This window comes from Mobula hypostoma, chromosome 2, assembly GCF_963921235.1.
Source record: "Mobula hypostoma chromosome 2, sMobHyp1.1, whole genome shotgun sequence".
In the NCBI taxonomy this organism is placed as follows: Eukaryota; Metazoa; Chordata; class Chondrichthyes; order Myliobatiformes; family Myliobatidae; genus Mobula; species Mobula hypostoma.
The window spans coordinates 250,446,956-250,461,641 of record NC_086098.1 but is presented as its reverse complement, the minus strand read 5'-3'; the positions used below and the strand labels follow the sequence as shown (position 1 = coordinate 250,461,641).

Genomic DNA, 14,686 nt, shown 5'->3' with positions numbered 1-14,686 from the left:
AATAAACATCTTCCCTTATATTATAAATTTCCATTTAAATTGATTAATAATTACTTTTCATATCTTGGGATTAAAATTACTTGTAAACATAAAGATTTATTTAAGACTAACTTTTTACCATTAATAGACCATATTACTCAACTTTCATCTAAATGGTTTCCCTTATATTTAACTTTGATTGGTCGTATTAATGCAGTTAAGATGTTTTTTTTGCCAAAATTTTTATATGTGTTTCAGGCATTACCAATTTTCGTTCCTAAATCTTTTTTTGATAAAGTTGACTCTAAAATTTCTTCATTTATTTGGCAGAATAAGAATCCGAGACTGGGTAAAATACATTTACAGAAAGCTAAGAGAGATGGAGGTTTAGCATTACCTAACTTTAGATTTTATTATTGGGCTATTAATATTCGACATATGAAATTTTGGTTACTTGACCGGGACATACTATCTATTCCTAAATGGGTAGCATTGGAATTACAATCTGTTCAGGGTTATACACTTGGTTCTATTTTAGGTTCCTCTCTTCCTTTTGATTCGAAACGCCTTAAGCAGGTCTCTAACCCGATAGTTAAATATGCTTTGCGCATTTGGTTTCAATTCAGAAAATTTTTTGATCTTAATCAATTCGGGTTGGCGATTCCTATTTTAGGTAACATATTTTTTCCTCCCTCTTTTACGGATCGCGCTTTTCAAACTTGGAAGACTAAGGGTATTTTACGGTTTTTGGATTTATTTTTAGATGGTTCCCTTATGTCTTTTGAACAATTATCTAATAAATATAACTTATCAAGAATACATTTTTTTAGATATTTACAAGTTAGAAATTTCCTAAGTACTATACTTTCTTCCTTTCCAATGCTTCCTCCTATATATATTTTAGATTCGATAATTAACCTTAATCCATGTCAGAAAGGTGCATTGGCTATGATTTATAATATTATTATGAAACTTAGGAAAGCTCCATTTGATAAGATTAGGGCAGATTGGGAACAGGAATTGGGGCTTACCATTTCTGTGGATGATTGGGGGCAGATTTTACAATTAGTTAATACTTCCTCTATTTGTGCTAAACATTCCCTAATTCAATTTAAAGTGGTTCACAGAGCACATATGTCCAAAGATAAGTTAGCGCGTTTTTACTCGCATATTAATCCTTTCTGTGATAGATGTTCGGGGCAGATAGCCTCTTTAACTCATATGTTTTGGTCTTGCCCTACTTTGGAAACTTTTTGGAGAGATATTTTCAATATTATTTCTAAGGTATTAAATATAGATATCTCTCCTTACCCTATTACTGCTATCTTTGGACTACCTAAAATTTCTAGTAATCTTTCCCCTTCAGCCCGTAGAATGATTGCATTTCTTACTTTAATGGCGAAAAGATGTATTTTACAACATTGGAAAGAGCTTAATGCTCCAACTACCTTTTTTTGGTTTTCTCAGACGATTTTATGTTTGAATTTGGAGAAAATTAGAAGTAACCTTTATGATTCTTCATTTAAATTTGAACAGATTTGGGGACCTTTTATTCGATATTTTCATTTAATGTAATATTTACCCTTCTTGTTTTTTTTTTCACTGTTTTAATGGAGGTCGGGATTGAGGACGTGATTTTAAGTTTAACTCTGTTTGGTTTCAAGTTAGCCCATTGCTTTGCTTTGCTTTTAGTTAGCTGCACGGTGGGTTTTTTTTGGGGGGTTTTTTTTTCTTTTTTTTCCATTGATATATATAAAATTTAGTATACTATTATGTTATCTTGGTTTCTTATGCTTAAATTACATTGTTTGTAGTATTTTCTTTTTGGTATTGTTATCTTTTGGAATTTTATTATACTTTAACATTGTATTAATGTTTATATGGCTTACCTTTTTTGTATACTTACTCAATAAAAAGATTTAAAAAGAAAGAAAGAAAGAAATTACCTAGGGTTACCCATAGCCCTCTATTTTTCTAAGCTCTATGTACCTATCCAGTAGCCTCTTAAAAGACCCTATCGTACCCACCTCCACCACAGTCCCCAGCAGCCTATTTCACACAATCACCACTCTCTGCGTAAAAACCACTTACCCCTGACATCCCCTCTGTACCTACTTCCAAGCACCTTAAAACTGTGCTCTCTTGTGTTAGCCATTTCAGCCCTGGGGAAAAGCCTCTGACTATCCACACGATCAATGCCTCTCATCATCTTATACACCTCTATCAGGTCACCTCTCATCCTCCGTAGTTCCAAGGAAAAAAGGCCAAGTTCAATCAACCTATTCTTGTAAGGCATGCCCCCACCCCCCAATCCGGGCAACATCCTTGTAAATCTCCTTTGCACACTTTCCATAGTTTCCACATCCTTCTTGTAGTGAGGTGACCAGAATTGAGCACAGTACTCCAAGAGGCATCTGACCAGGGTCCTATACAGCTGTACTATTACCTCTCGGCTCTTGAACTCAGTCCCATGGTTGATGAAGGCCAATACACCGTATGCCTTCTTAACCACATAGTCAATCTGCGCAGCAGCTTTGAGTGTCCTATGGACACAGACCCCAAGATCTCTCTGATCCTCCACGCTACCAAGAGTCTTACCATTAATACTGTATTCCTCCCATCATATTTGATGTACCAAAATGAACCACTTCACACTTTTCTGGGTTGAATTCCATCTGCCACTTCTCAGCCCAGTTTTGCATCTTATCGATGTCCTGCTATAACCTCTGACAGCCCTCAACACTATCCACAACACTCCAACCTTTGTGTCGTCAGTAAATTTACTAACCCCTCCCTCCACTTCCTCATTCAGGTCATTTATAAAAATCACAAAGAGAAGGGATCCCAGAACAGATCCCTGAAGCACACCACTGGTCACCAACCTCCATGCAGAATATGCCCCATCTACAACCACATTTTACCTACAGTGGGCAAGCCAACTTAATTAAAAACAACACAATGGCTACAGTGCAGTCACTCAATCCTTGTTCATAATATGAATGGCTTAAAAGGAGTGCACTGGAACTCCCATTATGTCCTGGATAGATACAGTTGCAACACTTAAGAAGCCAAGCATGCTCCAGAACAAAAGGTCAATTTGAATGGTGTACCTTTTGCTGAAAACACTTGATTGTGGATGCATGGAGCAACTTGCTGCTTAACCAGGAGAATTACTCTATGTTACCATAGAGTTTTTAGCAGAATCCAGAGCCAAATAAGTAAAATTAAATGTTATAACTAAAAACACCTATTCAATATAACTCAAAACTCATGAGAAATTATTTAATATTAATTTTCTTCAGGATTCCTCAGTTCAAAGCAGGTGTCAGCCTACTTACCAAATATTCAAAACTGAATTTCTAGGATTTTTTTTAATACTTTAGGCTTTATAAACCATAAATACTTCTGAGGTATACTCACAGTATTGTTTTTGTACAGTACATTTTTTACTTTAAATCCTCTTGGTATTAGCAGGGCCCACCAACATTTTTGTCTTGAATTATCTTTTTTCCAAGTTCTAAAATCAATATTGCCCTTTTTGTCTGTGAATGTATAACCACATTCAACAAATTGAAACTTTGCAGAGTTGCAATAAAAAAGGCAGACAAAATTGAAAACGGGACTGAAGGTGGTATATTTGAATGTGCACAGTATACAGAAGAAGGTGATGAACTTGCAGCACAGTTACAGATTGGCAGGTATGATGTAGGTATCACTGAATCATGGCTGAAAGAAGATTAAAGCTGGGAGCTTAATGTCCAAGGATACACATACGGGCAGGAAGGCAGAAGGGTGGCATTGTTCTGTTGGTAAAAAATGAAATCAAGTCATTAGAAAGATCGGAAGGTGCTGAATCATTGTAGATAAAGCTAAGGAACTGCAAGTGTAAAAAGACCCTGATGGGGTTGTATACAGATCCCAAACAGTACTAAGGACGTGGTTTACAAATTACAATGCGAGATAGAAAATGCATGCCAAAAGGGTAATATCACAATAATCATGGGGGACTTCAATATGCAGGTAGATGAGGAAAATCAGGTTGGTGCTGGATTCCAGGAGGGGGGGTTTCTAGAATGCCTATGCTTTTTAGAGCAACTTGTAGTTGAGCCTACGAGAGAATCAGCTATTCTGGATTGGCTGCTGTGCAATGAACCAGAATTGATCAATGAGTTTAAGGTAAAAGAACCCTTGGGGTAAATGATTCAACCAGAAATTTGAGAAAGACAACTTAAGTCAGATGTATCTGTATTACAGTGAAGTATAGGGAATTACATGAGAGAGGAGTTGGCTAGAATTGATCAGAAAATAACACTGGCAGGGATGATGGCAGAGCAACAATAGCTAGAATTTCTGAAAGCAATTCGGAAGGTACAGGATATATATATCCCAAAGACAAAGGAGTATTCTAAAGGCAAAAAGGCATAACTGTGGCTAACAAGGGAAGTCAAGGTCAACGTAAGTATCAAAAAAAGGGCATATAATTGAGCAAAAATTAGTGGGAAATTAGAAGATTTGGAAGCTTTTAAAAACCAACAGAAGGCAACTAAAAACGTCATTAAGAAAGTAGAGATGGAATACAGAAATAAGCTATCCAATAATATTAAAGAGGATACCAAATGTTTCTTCAGATACATAAAGTGTAAAAGAGAAGCAAGAGTAGATATCAGAATGCTGGATAACAATGCTGGAGAGGTAGTAATGGGGGACAATGAAATGGCAGACACCCTGAACAAGTATTTTGCTTCAGTCTTCACTGTAAAGTACAGTAGCAGTATAGTGGAAGTTCCAAATGTCAGGGTTCATGAAATGTGTGAAGTTACCATAACTAGAGAGAAGGTTCTTGGGAAACTGAAAGGTCTGAAGGTAGATAAGTTAGCTGGACCAGGTGGTGTACACCCAGGGTTCTGAAAGACATGGCTGAAGAGATTGTGGAAGAATTAGTAATGATCTTTCAAGAATCACTGGATTCTGGATGGTTCTGGAAGACTGGAAAATTGCAAATGTCACTCCACTCTTCTAGAAGGAGAGAGTCAGAAGAAAGGAAACTATAGGCCAGCTAGTCTGACCTTAGTGGTTGGGAAGGTGTTGGAGTCGATTATTAAGGATGAGGACTCAGGGTACTTGGAGCCAAATGATAAAATAGGCCATAGTGAATATGGTTTTGTCAAGGGAAAATTTTGCTGGACAGATCTGTGAAAGTCTTTGAAAAAGTAGCAAGCAGGATAGACAAAGGAGAACTGGTTGATGTTGTGTACTGCTGTTACTCCATCCTCCCACCACCCTACCAAGGATAGGGTTCTTCTTGTCCTCACCTACCACCCCATCAACCTCTGCATCCAGCACATAATTCTCTGAAACTTCTGCCATCTCCAACGGGATCCCACCACCAAGCACATCTTTCCCTCTCTCCCTCCACCTACGCCCCCAACTTTCCGCTTTCCGCAGGGATCGCTCCCTACTCAACTCCATTGCCCGTTCGTCCCTCCCTATTGATCTCCCACCTGGCACTTATCTTTGCAAGCGGAACAAGTGCTACACCTGCTCCTACACCTCCTCGCTCACTACCAATCAAGGTCCTAAACAGTCCTTCCAGGTGAGGCAACACTTAACCTCTCAGTCTGTTGGGGTCATATACTGGTGCTCCCAGTGTGGCTTCATATATCGGTGAGACCCAACGTAGATTGGGAGACCGCTTTGCCGAACACCTAGGCCCCATCCACCTGAAAAGCGGGAGCTTCCAATGGCCACCCATTTAAATTCCACTTCCCATTCCCATTCCACTATGTCTGTCCTCGTCCTCATCCACTGTCGTGATGAGGTCATGCTTAGGTTGGAGGAACAACACCTTGTATTCCGTTTGGGTAGCCTCCAACCTGATGGCATGAACATTGACTTCTCTAACTTCCGCTAATGCCCCCACCCTCTCACCCCACTCTCCTTCACCATTTCACATCCCTTTTTCCGTCTCTCGCTTTATCTCCTTGCCCGCCCATCGCCTCCCTCTGGTGCTCCTACCCCTTTTCTTTCTTCCATGGCCTTCTGTCTCTTTTACCAATTTGCTTCCCAGCTCTTTACTTCATCCCCTCCCCCTTCAGGTTTCACCTATCACCTTGTGTTTCTCTCTCCACTCCCCACACCTTTTAAAGCTACTCCTCAGCCTTTTTTCTCCAGTCCTGCCAAAGTGTTTCGGCCAGAAACGTCAACTGTACTCTTTTCCTAGATGCTGCCTGGCCTGCTAAGTTCCTCCATCATTTTGTGTGTGTCGCAGAAAGTAGAGAGGAAAATTGGATCAGCCATGATAAAATGGCGGAGCAGACTCAATGGCCCAAATTACCTAATTCTGCTCTTATATTTTATGATCCTATGGTAATTGTATTTAGCTCCTTCCAATCTTTAATAATGAAATGGATGTATTCTTAAGAATTTATTGACTTGTTGGCACGTGACCAAGTGGTTAAGGCGTTCGTCTAGTGAATTGAAGGTTGCTAGTTCGAGCCTTGGCTGAGGCAGCGTGTGTGTCCTTGAGCGAGACACTTAACCACACATTGCTGTGCAACGACACCAGTGCCAAGCTGTATAGGTCCTAATGCCCTTCCCTTGGGCAACATCGGTGCCGTGGAGAGGGGAGACTTGCAGCATGGGCAACTGCCGGTCTTCCATACAACCTTGCCCAGGCCTGCACCCTGAAAACCTTCCAGGGCGCAAATCCATGGTCTCATGAGACTAACGGATGCCTATTAAAACGCAAGGAACGTGTTGACATGTTTGAATATATTTGTGGACCTTTCAACAGCAGTGCTTCCTGATTTCCTTGTTTATATTCCTGTACACCTCAGTACTGAAAGAGATGTGATCTAAGCTACTTTGCATCATCTTATCGTTCTTCATTTTTGAAAGGGTAGTTTCTTTTAAAACTGCATATTACCAACAGAAATGAGCAATCTGTGAAGTGGGTGAATATCAAATGAAAAAGACCTTTAACAGATGGTCATTACACTACACTTGCAGATATAATAGTATTATTATTTATGTGTGCATAAATGCTAACTGCGTACATTGTTTTGACAGTATGTTTGAAATGTAGTTACACATTACTAGGTGATTTGCTGTAACATAGTAATAATTGATCTGGTGCTTGTTCCTAGTATTAATAGAAGATCAGGGGCTGAAATTTTTACCCTACTAATTCTTAAAATAAGCTTTTGCAAGTTGTTTTAAAGGAGCATTTCTTATCTGGCTTTGTTTAGTTTTCTTTATGTCATTAAAACACAATGTTGTCTGGTTCAACACTGAAATAATGGCAATTTATACCATCAGTGCCAGTTTGTATTGAGCAAATTAACATGAGGCCATAAGACATAGGAGCAGAATTAGGCCATTTTAGTGTTGAGTATGAAATGGATATGGGCAAGAATTTCAAAAGACTATCCATTATGTGCATAGTTGAGGACGTACCCCACCTGGGGGTCTTCCTTCCTCCCTATGTCTTCTTTTGTTTCTGCTTCCTAACTCTCACAAAATGTTTTAATAATTAATAAAGCCAACACAGTTCTATTGCCCAAGTTGAAGGTCTGAATCAGTGCTGTCACTGCTACAGAAATTCCTTGATGGTGTTAATATTTTCCTCGGGCCAAGGTAGATTGCTGAAACTTAATCATCCACTTCATCACTTCCTGTGGTCACGTTATTATGGGACTCAGTCAAGAAAAAAGGTGAAATTGGTTTGCAATTTGTACATTGCCAACACATGCTGCACTGTCACAATAAATTCACACCTATAACATCTGGTTGTTTCCTTCAGCCAAGGCTGCATCTAGTCATGAACTGCTGTCCTCAATAGGAATCAGCTAAATTGGGTTCTTGCATATTGCAGGCTTGTGTGGTCATTGATTGATAGCTATTTATGTTTCTTACAGGTCGATCGACTGATGGAGCTGCATTTTAAGTATCTGGAAGCTGTGCAGATAGCTGACAAGAAGATTGAAGGAGAAAAACATGTATGTATTAGCAAAACCTTTATGCATTTCTTGCAAACCTTTATGGTAATCTCTGACTTAACAACTAGTTAGTTGCATTTGATCTTAGGAGCTTAACAAAATTAGACTGGCATTTCATGAAGACATTTGCATGGGGTGATCAAAATAGAATTACTGATAAGAATAAAGTGCAACTTTTGTTAGTAATTGTCTAACACCATGGAAAGGAGTCATAAGCAATGTTGGTTGTAACAAAGTTCAGGGTTACCCATTCACACTGCAATGATAATTGAATATTTCACTGTTCAGGAGAAAACTGTCACACTTTTTGACCACAATCATAAGATAAAATAAAATATGAAGTCTATAGGAGAAAAAAAGCCTATTGAGATCTTGCCTGATGCAAAGTAATCCGCCTTGCATGTGTCCTTGCAATTTTTCCAACCACAATGACAGACCTTCATTTTTAAAATGGAAGTCAATGATTTTAACCAGGCTGATTTCCAGTTTGCTCACAGTAACGAAAATGAAAACAACAGAATCCAAATGTCTCTGCAGTGTAGCAAAGTAATGCAGTTATTCAACATCACAGAATGAGAAATCTTGCAAGACCTCCTCCCGATCTGTCAGAGTCCCCTTTGGTTGCGCAACCAGATTCAAGAGCCACTGAGTCTGTGGATTTAGGGTTAAATCAATGTTTACAAGTGCAATCTATCAGTCTGATAAGAAAGCTGAAATTTTATGTGCACAATAGATGGCCTTAGAATAAAGAAGTTCTGCAAGATTTCTGGGCGATGCACTGACTATTAGGATGCCTTCTGCCATATACTGAACCTTCACGAAGCCTACAGATTGGGCAGACTCATGCTCCTACGCTACTTGATGTTATCTGCTTGAAGTAAGAGGGAAGAATTCCCTTCCTAGAACTGCCATTCCTCTGTAATCTCTGAAATGCAGCTGTAGACTGTATTCTGTAAAATCTGGAATCTGCCACTGATGTTGAAGCCAAGAATTCAGAGACATTTTGTCCTTCAGCTTCAAATATTGTGAAGTCCAGCTAGCACGATGTCAGACTCTGTTTTGAAATTCTTCGTTTGTAGATACATTACTGTACATTACAATTTGTCCAGACTTCCTGTTCCTGGTTGTCTGCAAGTCATGAAACCTCTAATAGTGAAACCTAACCATTGCCTTCACCCATAAATAGAATCTCCTCAGTGCAATTGCAAGTACACTTCTAGTCAGGTATGAATCCATCAGCTTGGCAATAAGTCAAGGTAGTGAAGAGAGAGTAATGTTCTTCTTGTTCAGATCTGGTATTCTTCACGTATTTAATGCTGTACTGTGTGTTACGATCTTAAATGTGGCCTGATTTGCCATCAAATGAACATGTTTAGATGATTGATGTTATACTACCTATGCTACTTACTTTTGATGCGTTATGGAGTCAGGAAGATACAATCCATCAAGTAACATCATGTTTCATAACCTAAATGGTGTAAAATGGGATTGCACTGCTGCGAGAAAAACAACTATGCAATTAAATTTTAGGCCAAGTACGTTTTTTTAAAGAAAATATCTTTTGATCGCTGGTGCGATTGCTATGCTGCCAAAGAGGGAAGCCTGTATGGCCTGCCAGAGAATGTTACATAGGTTTTCTGCATTTTGGATATAGACTTGAACTATAGACTTTTTTCCTGTCTGAAAGTATTTTATATTCTGTTTTTTTGCCCAATCTTTTGTTTTGTGTGTGCAGGGAAGGGTCGAAGTGCCAGTAACGTTTTTGTTTGTTTTTTTTGTGTGGGGGGAGGGATTTGGGGGTTGATGTTCGTACTGCCTTTCTTTCTTGGTTTCGTGGCTGTCTGGAGAAGAAGAATTTCAGAGTTGTATACTTTGATAATAAATTAACCTTTGAACCTTTTTCGGTCTTTTGCCTACGTTTAACTGTTCTTTATTAACATAGGAACATAGAAAATAGGTGCAGGAGTAGGCCATTCGGCCCTTCGAGCCTGCACCGCCATTCAGTATGGTCATGGCTGATCATCCAACTCAGAACCCTGTACCAGCCTTCCCTCCATACCCCCTGATCCCTTTAGCCACAAGGGCCATATCTAACTCCCTCTTAATTATAGCCAATGAACTGGCCTCAACTGTTTCCTGTGGCAGAGAATTCCACAGATTCACCACTCTCTGTGTGAAGAAGTTTTTCCTAATGTCGGTCCTAAAAAGCTTCCCCTTTATCCTCAAACTGTGACCCCTCGTTCTGGACTTCCCCAACATCGGGAACAATCTTCCTGCATCTAGCCTGTCCAATCCCTTTAGGATTTTATACGTTTCAATCAGATCCCCCCTCAATCTTCTAAATTCCAACGAGTATAAGCCTGGTTCATCCAGTCTTTCATCATATGAAAGTCCTACCATCCCAGGAATCAATCTGGTGAACCTTCTTTGTACTCCCTCTATGGCAAGGATGTCTTTCCTCAGATTAGGGAACCAAAGCTGCACACAATACTCCAGGTGTGGTCTCACCAAGGCCTTGTACAACTGCAGTAGTACTTCCCTGCTCCTGTACTCGAATCCTCTTGCTATAAATGCCAGCATACCATTCGCCTTTTTCACTGCCTGCTGTACCTGCATGCCCACTTTCAATGACTGGTGTATAATGACACCCAGGTCTCGTTGCACCTCCCCTTTTCCTAATCGGCCACCATTCAGATAATAATCTGTTTTCCTGTTTTTGCCACCAAAGTGGATAACTTCACATTTATCCACATTAAATTGCATCTGCCATGAATTTGCCCACTCACCTAACCTGTCCAAGTCACCCTGCATCCTCTTAGCATCCTCCTCACAGCTAACACTGCCGCCCAGCTTCGTGTCATCCACAAGCTTGGAGATGCTGCATTTAGTTCCCTCATCCAAGTCATTAATATATATTGTAAACAACTGGGGTCCCAGCACTGAGCCTTGCGGTACCCCACTAGTCACTGCCTGCCATTCTGAAAAGGTCCCGTTTATTCCCACTCTTTGCTTCCTGTCTGCCAACCAATTCTCTATCCACATCAATACCTTACCCCCAATACCGTGTGCTTTAAGTTTGCACACTAATCTCCTGTATGGGACCTTGTCAAAAGCCTTCTGAAAATCCAAATATACCACATCCACTGGTTCTCCCCTATCCACTCTACTAGTTACATCCTCAAAAAATTCTATGAGATTCGTCAGACATGATTTTCCTTTCACAAATCCATGCTGACTTTGTCCGATGATTTCACCGCTTTCCAAATGTGCTGTTATCACATCTTTGATAACTGACTCCAGCAGTTTCCCCACCACCGATGTTAGGTTAACCAGTCTATAATTCCCCGGTTTCTCTCTCCCTCCTTTTTTAAAAAGTGGGGTTACATTAGCCACCCTCCAATTCTCAGGAACTAGTCCAGAATCTAAAGAGTTTTGAAAAATTATCACTAATGCATCCACTATTTCTTGGGCTACTTCCTTAAGCACTCTGGGATGCAGACCATCTGGCCCTGGGGATTTATCTGCCTTTAATCCCTTCAATTTACCTAACACCACTTCCCTACTAACATGTATTTCCCTCAGTTCCTCCATCTCACTGGACCCTCTGTCCCCTACTATTTCCGGAAGATTATTTATGTCCTTCTTAGTGAAGACAGAACTAAAGAAATATTCAATTGGTCTGCCACGTCCTTGCTCCCCATAATCAATTCACCTGTTTCTGTCTGTAGGGGACCTACATTTGTCTTAACCAATCTTTTTCTTTTCACATATCTATAAAAGCTTTTACAGTCAGTTTTTATGTTCCCTGCCAGTTTTCTCTCATAATCTTTTTTCTCCTTGCTAATTAAGCCCTTTGTCCTCCTCTGCTGAACTCTGAATTTCTCCCAGTCCTCAGGTGAGCCACTTTTTCTGGCTAATTTGTATGCTTCTTCTTTGGAATTGATACTATCCCTAATTTCCCTTGTCAGCCACGGGTGCAGTACCTTCCTTGATTTATTCTTTTGCCAAACTGGGATGAACAATTGTTGTAGTTCATCCCTGCGATCTTTAAGTGGGAAGATTTGAGGCATAACCTACTATCAATCACCTCAATTTCAAATTTAGCGTTTATTTCAGTTTTTATCATTCATTCTTCAGTATTTTAGTATTTCTCATTTTACAAAAACTGTTTTCATTGGTTTTTAAACATGTTGAAATTGCTATTTTGACTGGATCTTATGATAGTCCTTTGCTCAGTCGTACCTCCATAAAAGTAACTATATTTTAAGTGAGGAGAAATCCGTAAATTCAGCTAATTTGTTTATTTTCTCTCAAGGCAAAATGTTTAAGAGTTACTAATTAATTGAAAGCAGATAGTAAAGAGATCCCTGAAAGTAGCAAGCCACGTAGACAGAAGCTTAATGCATAGAATATAACTGTTAGAATGGTATATCATAACTATAAACACTTGTTTGGCTGCACAGGGAGTACTGTGTAGAGATCTGGCCATATTATAGGAGGTAGGTAATTATGCTGAAGAAAACGCAGAAAAGATTCACCAGGATGTTGCCTGGATTGGAGGATTTCACTAATGGAGAGAGATTGATTAGACTGGGTTTGTTATCCCTGGAGGAAACAAAAGAGGTGACCTGATAGAGATATACAAAATTAAGAGGAATAGTTAGGGTAAGTAATTAAAATCTTTTTGTCATGGTAGAGATATGATAAACAATTAGTGTAAGGTCTGAAGGAGGAATTTGACAAGGGAATATTTGTGAGGCCTTCGTCAATCAGGGTCAGCCACGGATGTTGTGTCCTAGCTGTCTAGATAGGCAAACCTGAGCAGTATAATATGGAGGCTTCCCCTCACCACACATCTGATGAACCCAAAAGAACAGCAGAGACCAATAAAGTTCAGTACCAGCAGTGTTGCAGGAGTTGCCAGTCAGCATTGAACTCAATGTAGGACTGCCTACAGGACTCCAACTCCGGATTTTTCCCTGGGGGTTTACTCCTGAAGCCTGCCCAGTGAGCGGGTATAGCCACAAGAGAGTGGAGGATTGAGGGCAGTTTTCCCTTCTCCTTGGTGAACTGCTAACCATGGTTGACGAGCCGCATCTGCCCAAAGCGACTAGTTTTAAGGCACTAGTAACCCATCTTTAGTAACCCTTCGGTAGAAACAGCCCTGCCAGGTTTAGTAGCCAAGCCACACGTAAAGGTCAGGAGCTGGACTTGGTTGTCAGAGGCTGTTTAAGGCACATGCCATTGAGAGCACTTTATAGGTAGTGGGAGCTTGTCCCCATTAACACCCCGGCTGTAACTACCGTAAGTAATGGGGGAAATAATTGCACATAATAACTGATGTTCGTGATTGGTCTGCCAGAGGAGGTGATGGAATCGGTACAATCACAACATTTATGAGCCATTTCGACAAGAACTTCAATAAGCAAGGCATAGAAGGGTACAAGAACTAATGTGGCAAATATGATTAGAGTGGGCAAAACAGTTGGCGTAGACATGATGGACCAATGAGCTGCCAGAGGAAGTGGTGGATTCGGGTACAATCACTGCATTGAAGAGGCAAAGACTGATATATACCTGTTTACATCCGAAAATGATCAATTCTGAATTCCTGTAAATGTTAACAAACAAGAAAAAATCTGCAGATGCTGGAAATCCAGAGCAACACACACAAAATACTGGAGGAGGCCATGGATGGACATAGCGGAATGGAAATGGAAAGTGGAATTAAAATGGGTGAACAGCTGCCCCTACACCACCTCCCTCAGTACCATTCAGGGTCCCAAACAGTCCTTCCAGGTGAGGCGACACTTCACCTGTGAGTCTGTTGGGGTCATGTACAGTGTTTGGTGCTCTCAGTGTTGGCTCTTATATATTGGAGACCCGATGTAGATTGGGAGACCGCTTTGCCAAGCATCTACACTCCGTCCGCCAGAACAAGCGGGATCTGCCAGTGGCCGCCCATTTTAATTCCACTTCCCATTCCCTTTCTTCTTTCTTCTTTCTTCCATGGCCTTCTGTCTCTTTCATCAATCAACTTCCTAGCTCTTTGCTTCATCCCTACCTCCAAGTTTCACTTATTGCCTGGCATTTCTCTCTCCCCTCCCCCCACTTTTCAAATCTACACCTCAGCTTTTTTCTCTTCAGTCCTGCAAAAGGGTTTCAGCCCAAAATGTCGACTGTACTTTTTTTCCGTAGATGCTGCCTGGCCTGCTGAGTTCCTCCAGCATTTTGTGTGTGTTTTTCCTGTAAATGTGTACTGGCTTTTGAAGTGTGTAAGTATGCTTACTTTCTTAGATGCCCATGATAATCTTGGAAGTTCTCACAGTGTGTCTTAACCAATAATTACTTTTGAAATATGCTCATAATTTCCATGAAAGCCAACTAATGTTGGGTATTTTTAAATATACCATATTATAGGTAGATATGTATAATTTGCCTTTTTTTCCAAAAAAAGTGTGAAGAAAGTATTCTCCCTTTAAATTAGAAAGAATCAAACTACTCAAAACAAAAATTCCTTTACTGCAGCTTACCAAGTATGGTTGAAAATAACCATTTATCTTGGTATTGATTGACTTCTAGTTTTGAAATATTTGATGTTTTAAAAAAAATTAAATCTCTCCTTTTTATAATTTTAAGCTGCTGAGGTAGGCCTCTTCCTTTTGGTTTTGTCAGTCAGTTAATTCCAGTTTTTGTTGCTGTCAGTGAAA

At 40.0% G+C, this 14,686-nt stretch overlaps 1 protein-coding gene across 1 annotated transcript in view; it reads left to right on the top strand.

Moving 5' to 3' along the window:
- ctnnbl1 (catenin, beta like 1) overlaps nt 1–14,686 on the top strand; it is a 271,790-nt gene that overhangs the window by 213,151 nt on the left and 43,953 nt on the right. The window contains exon 13 of the mRNA XM_063032890.1: nt 7,896–7,976. Coding sequence (XP_062888960.1) covers nt 7,896–7,976 — 81 coding nt within the window. The remainder of the gene's footprint in view (nt 1–7,895; nt 7,977–14,686) is intronic.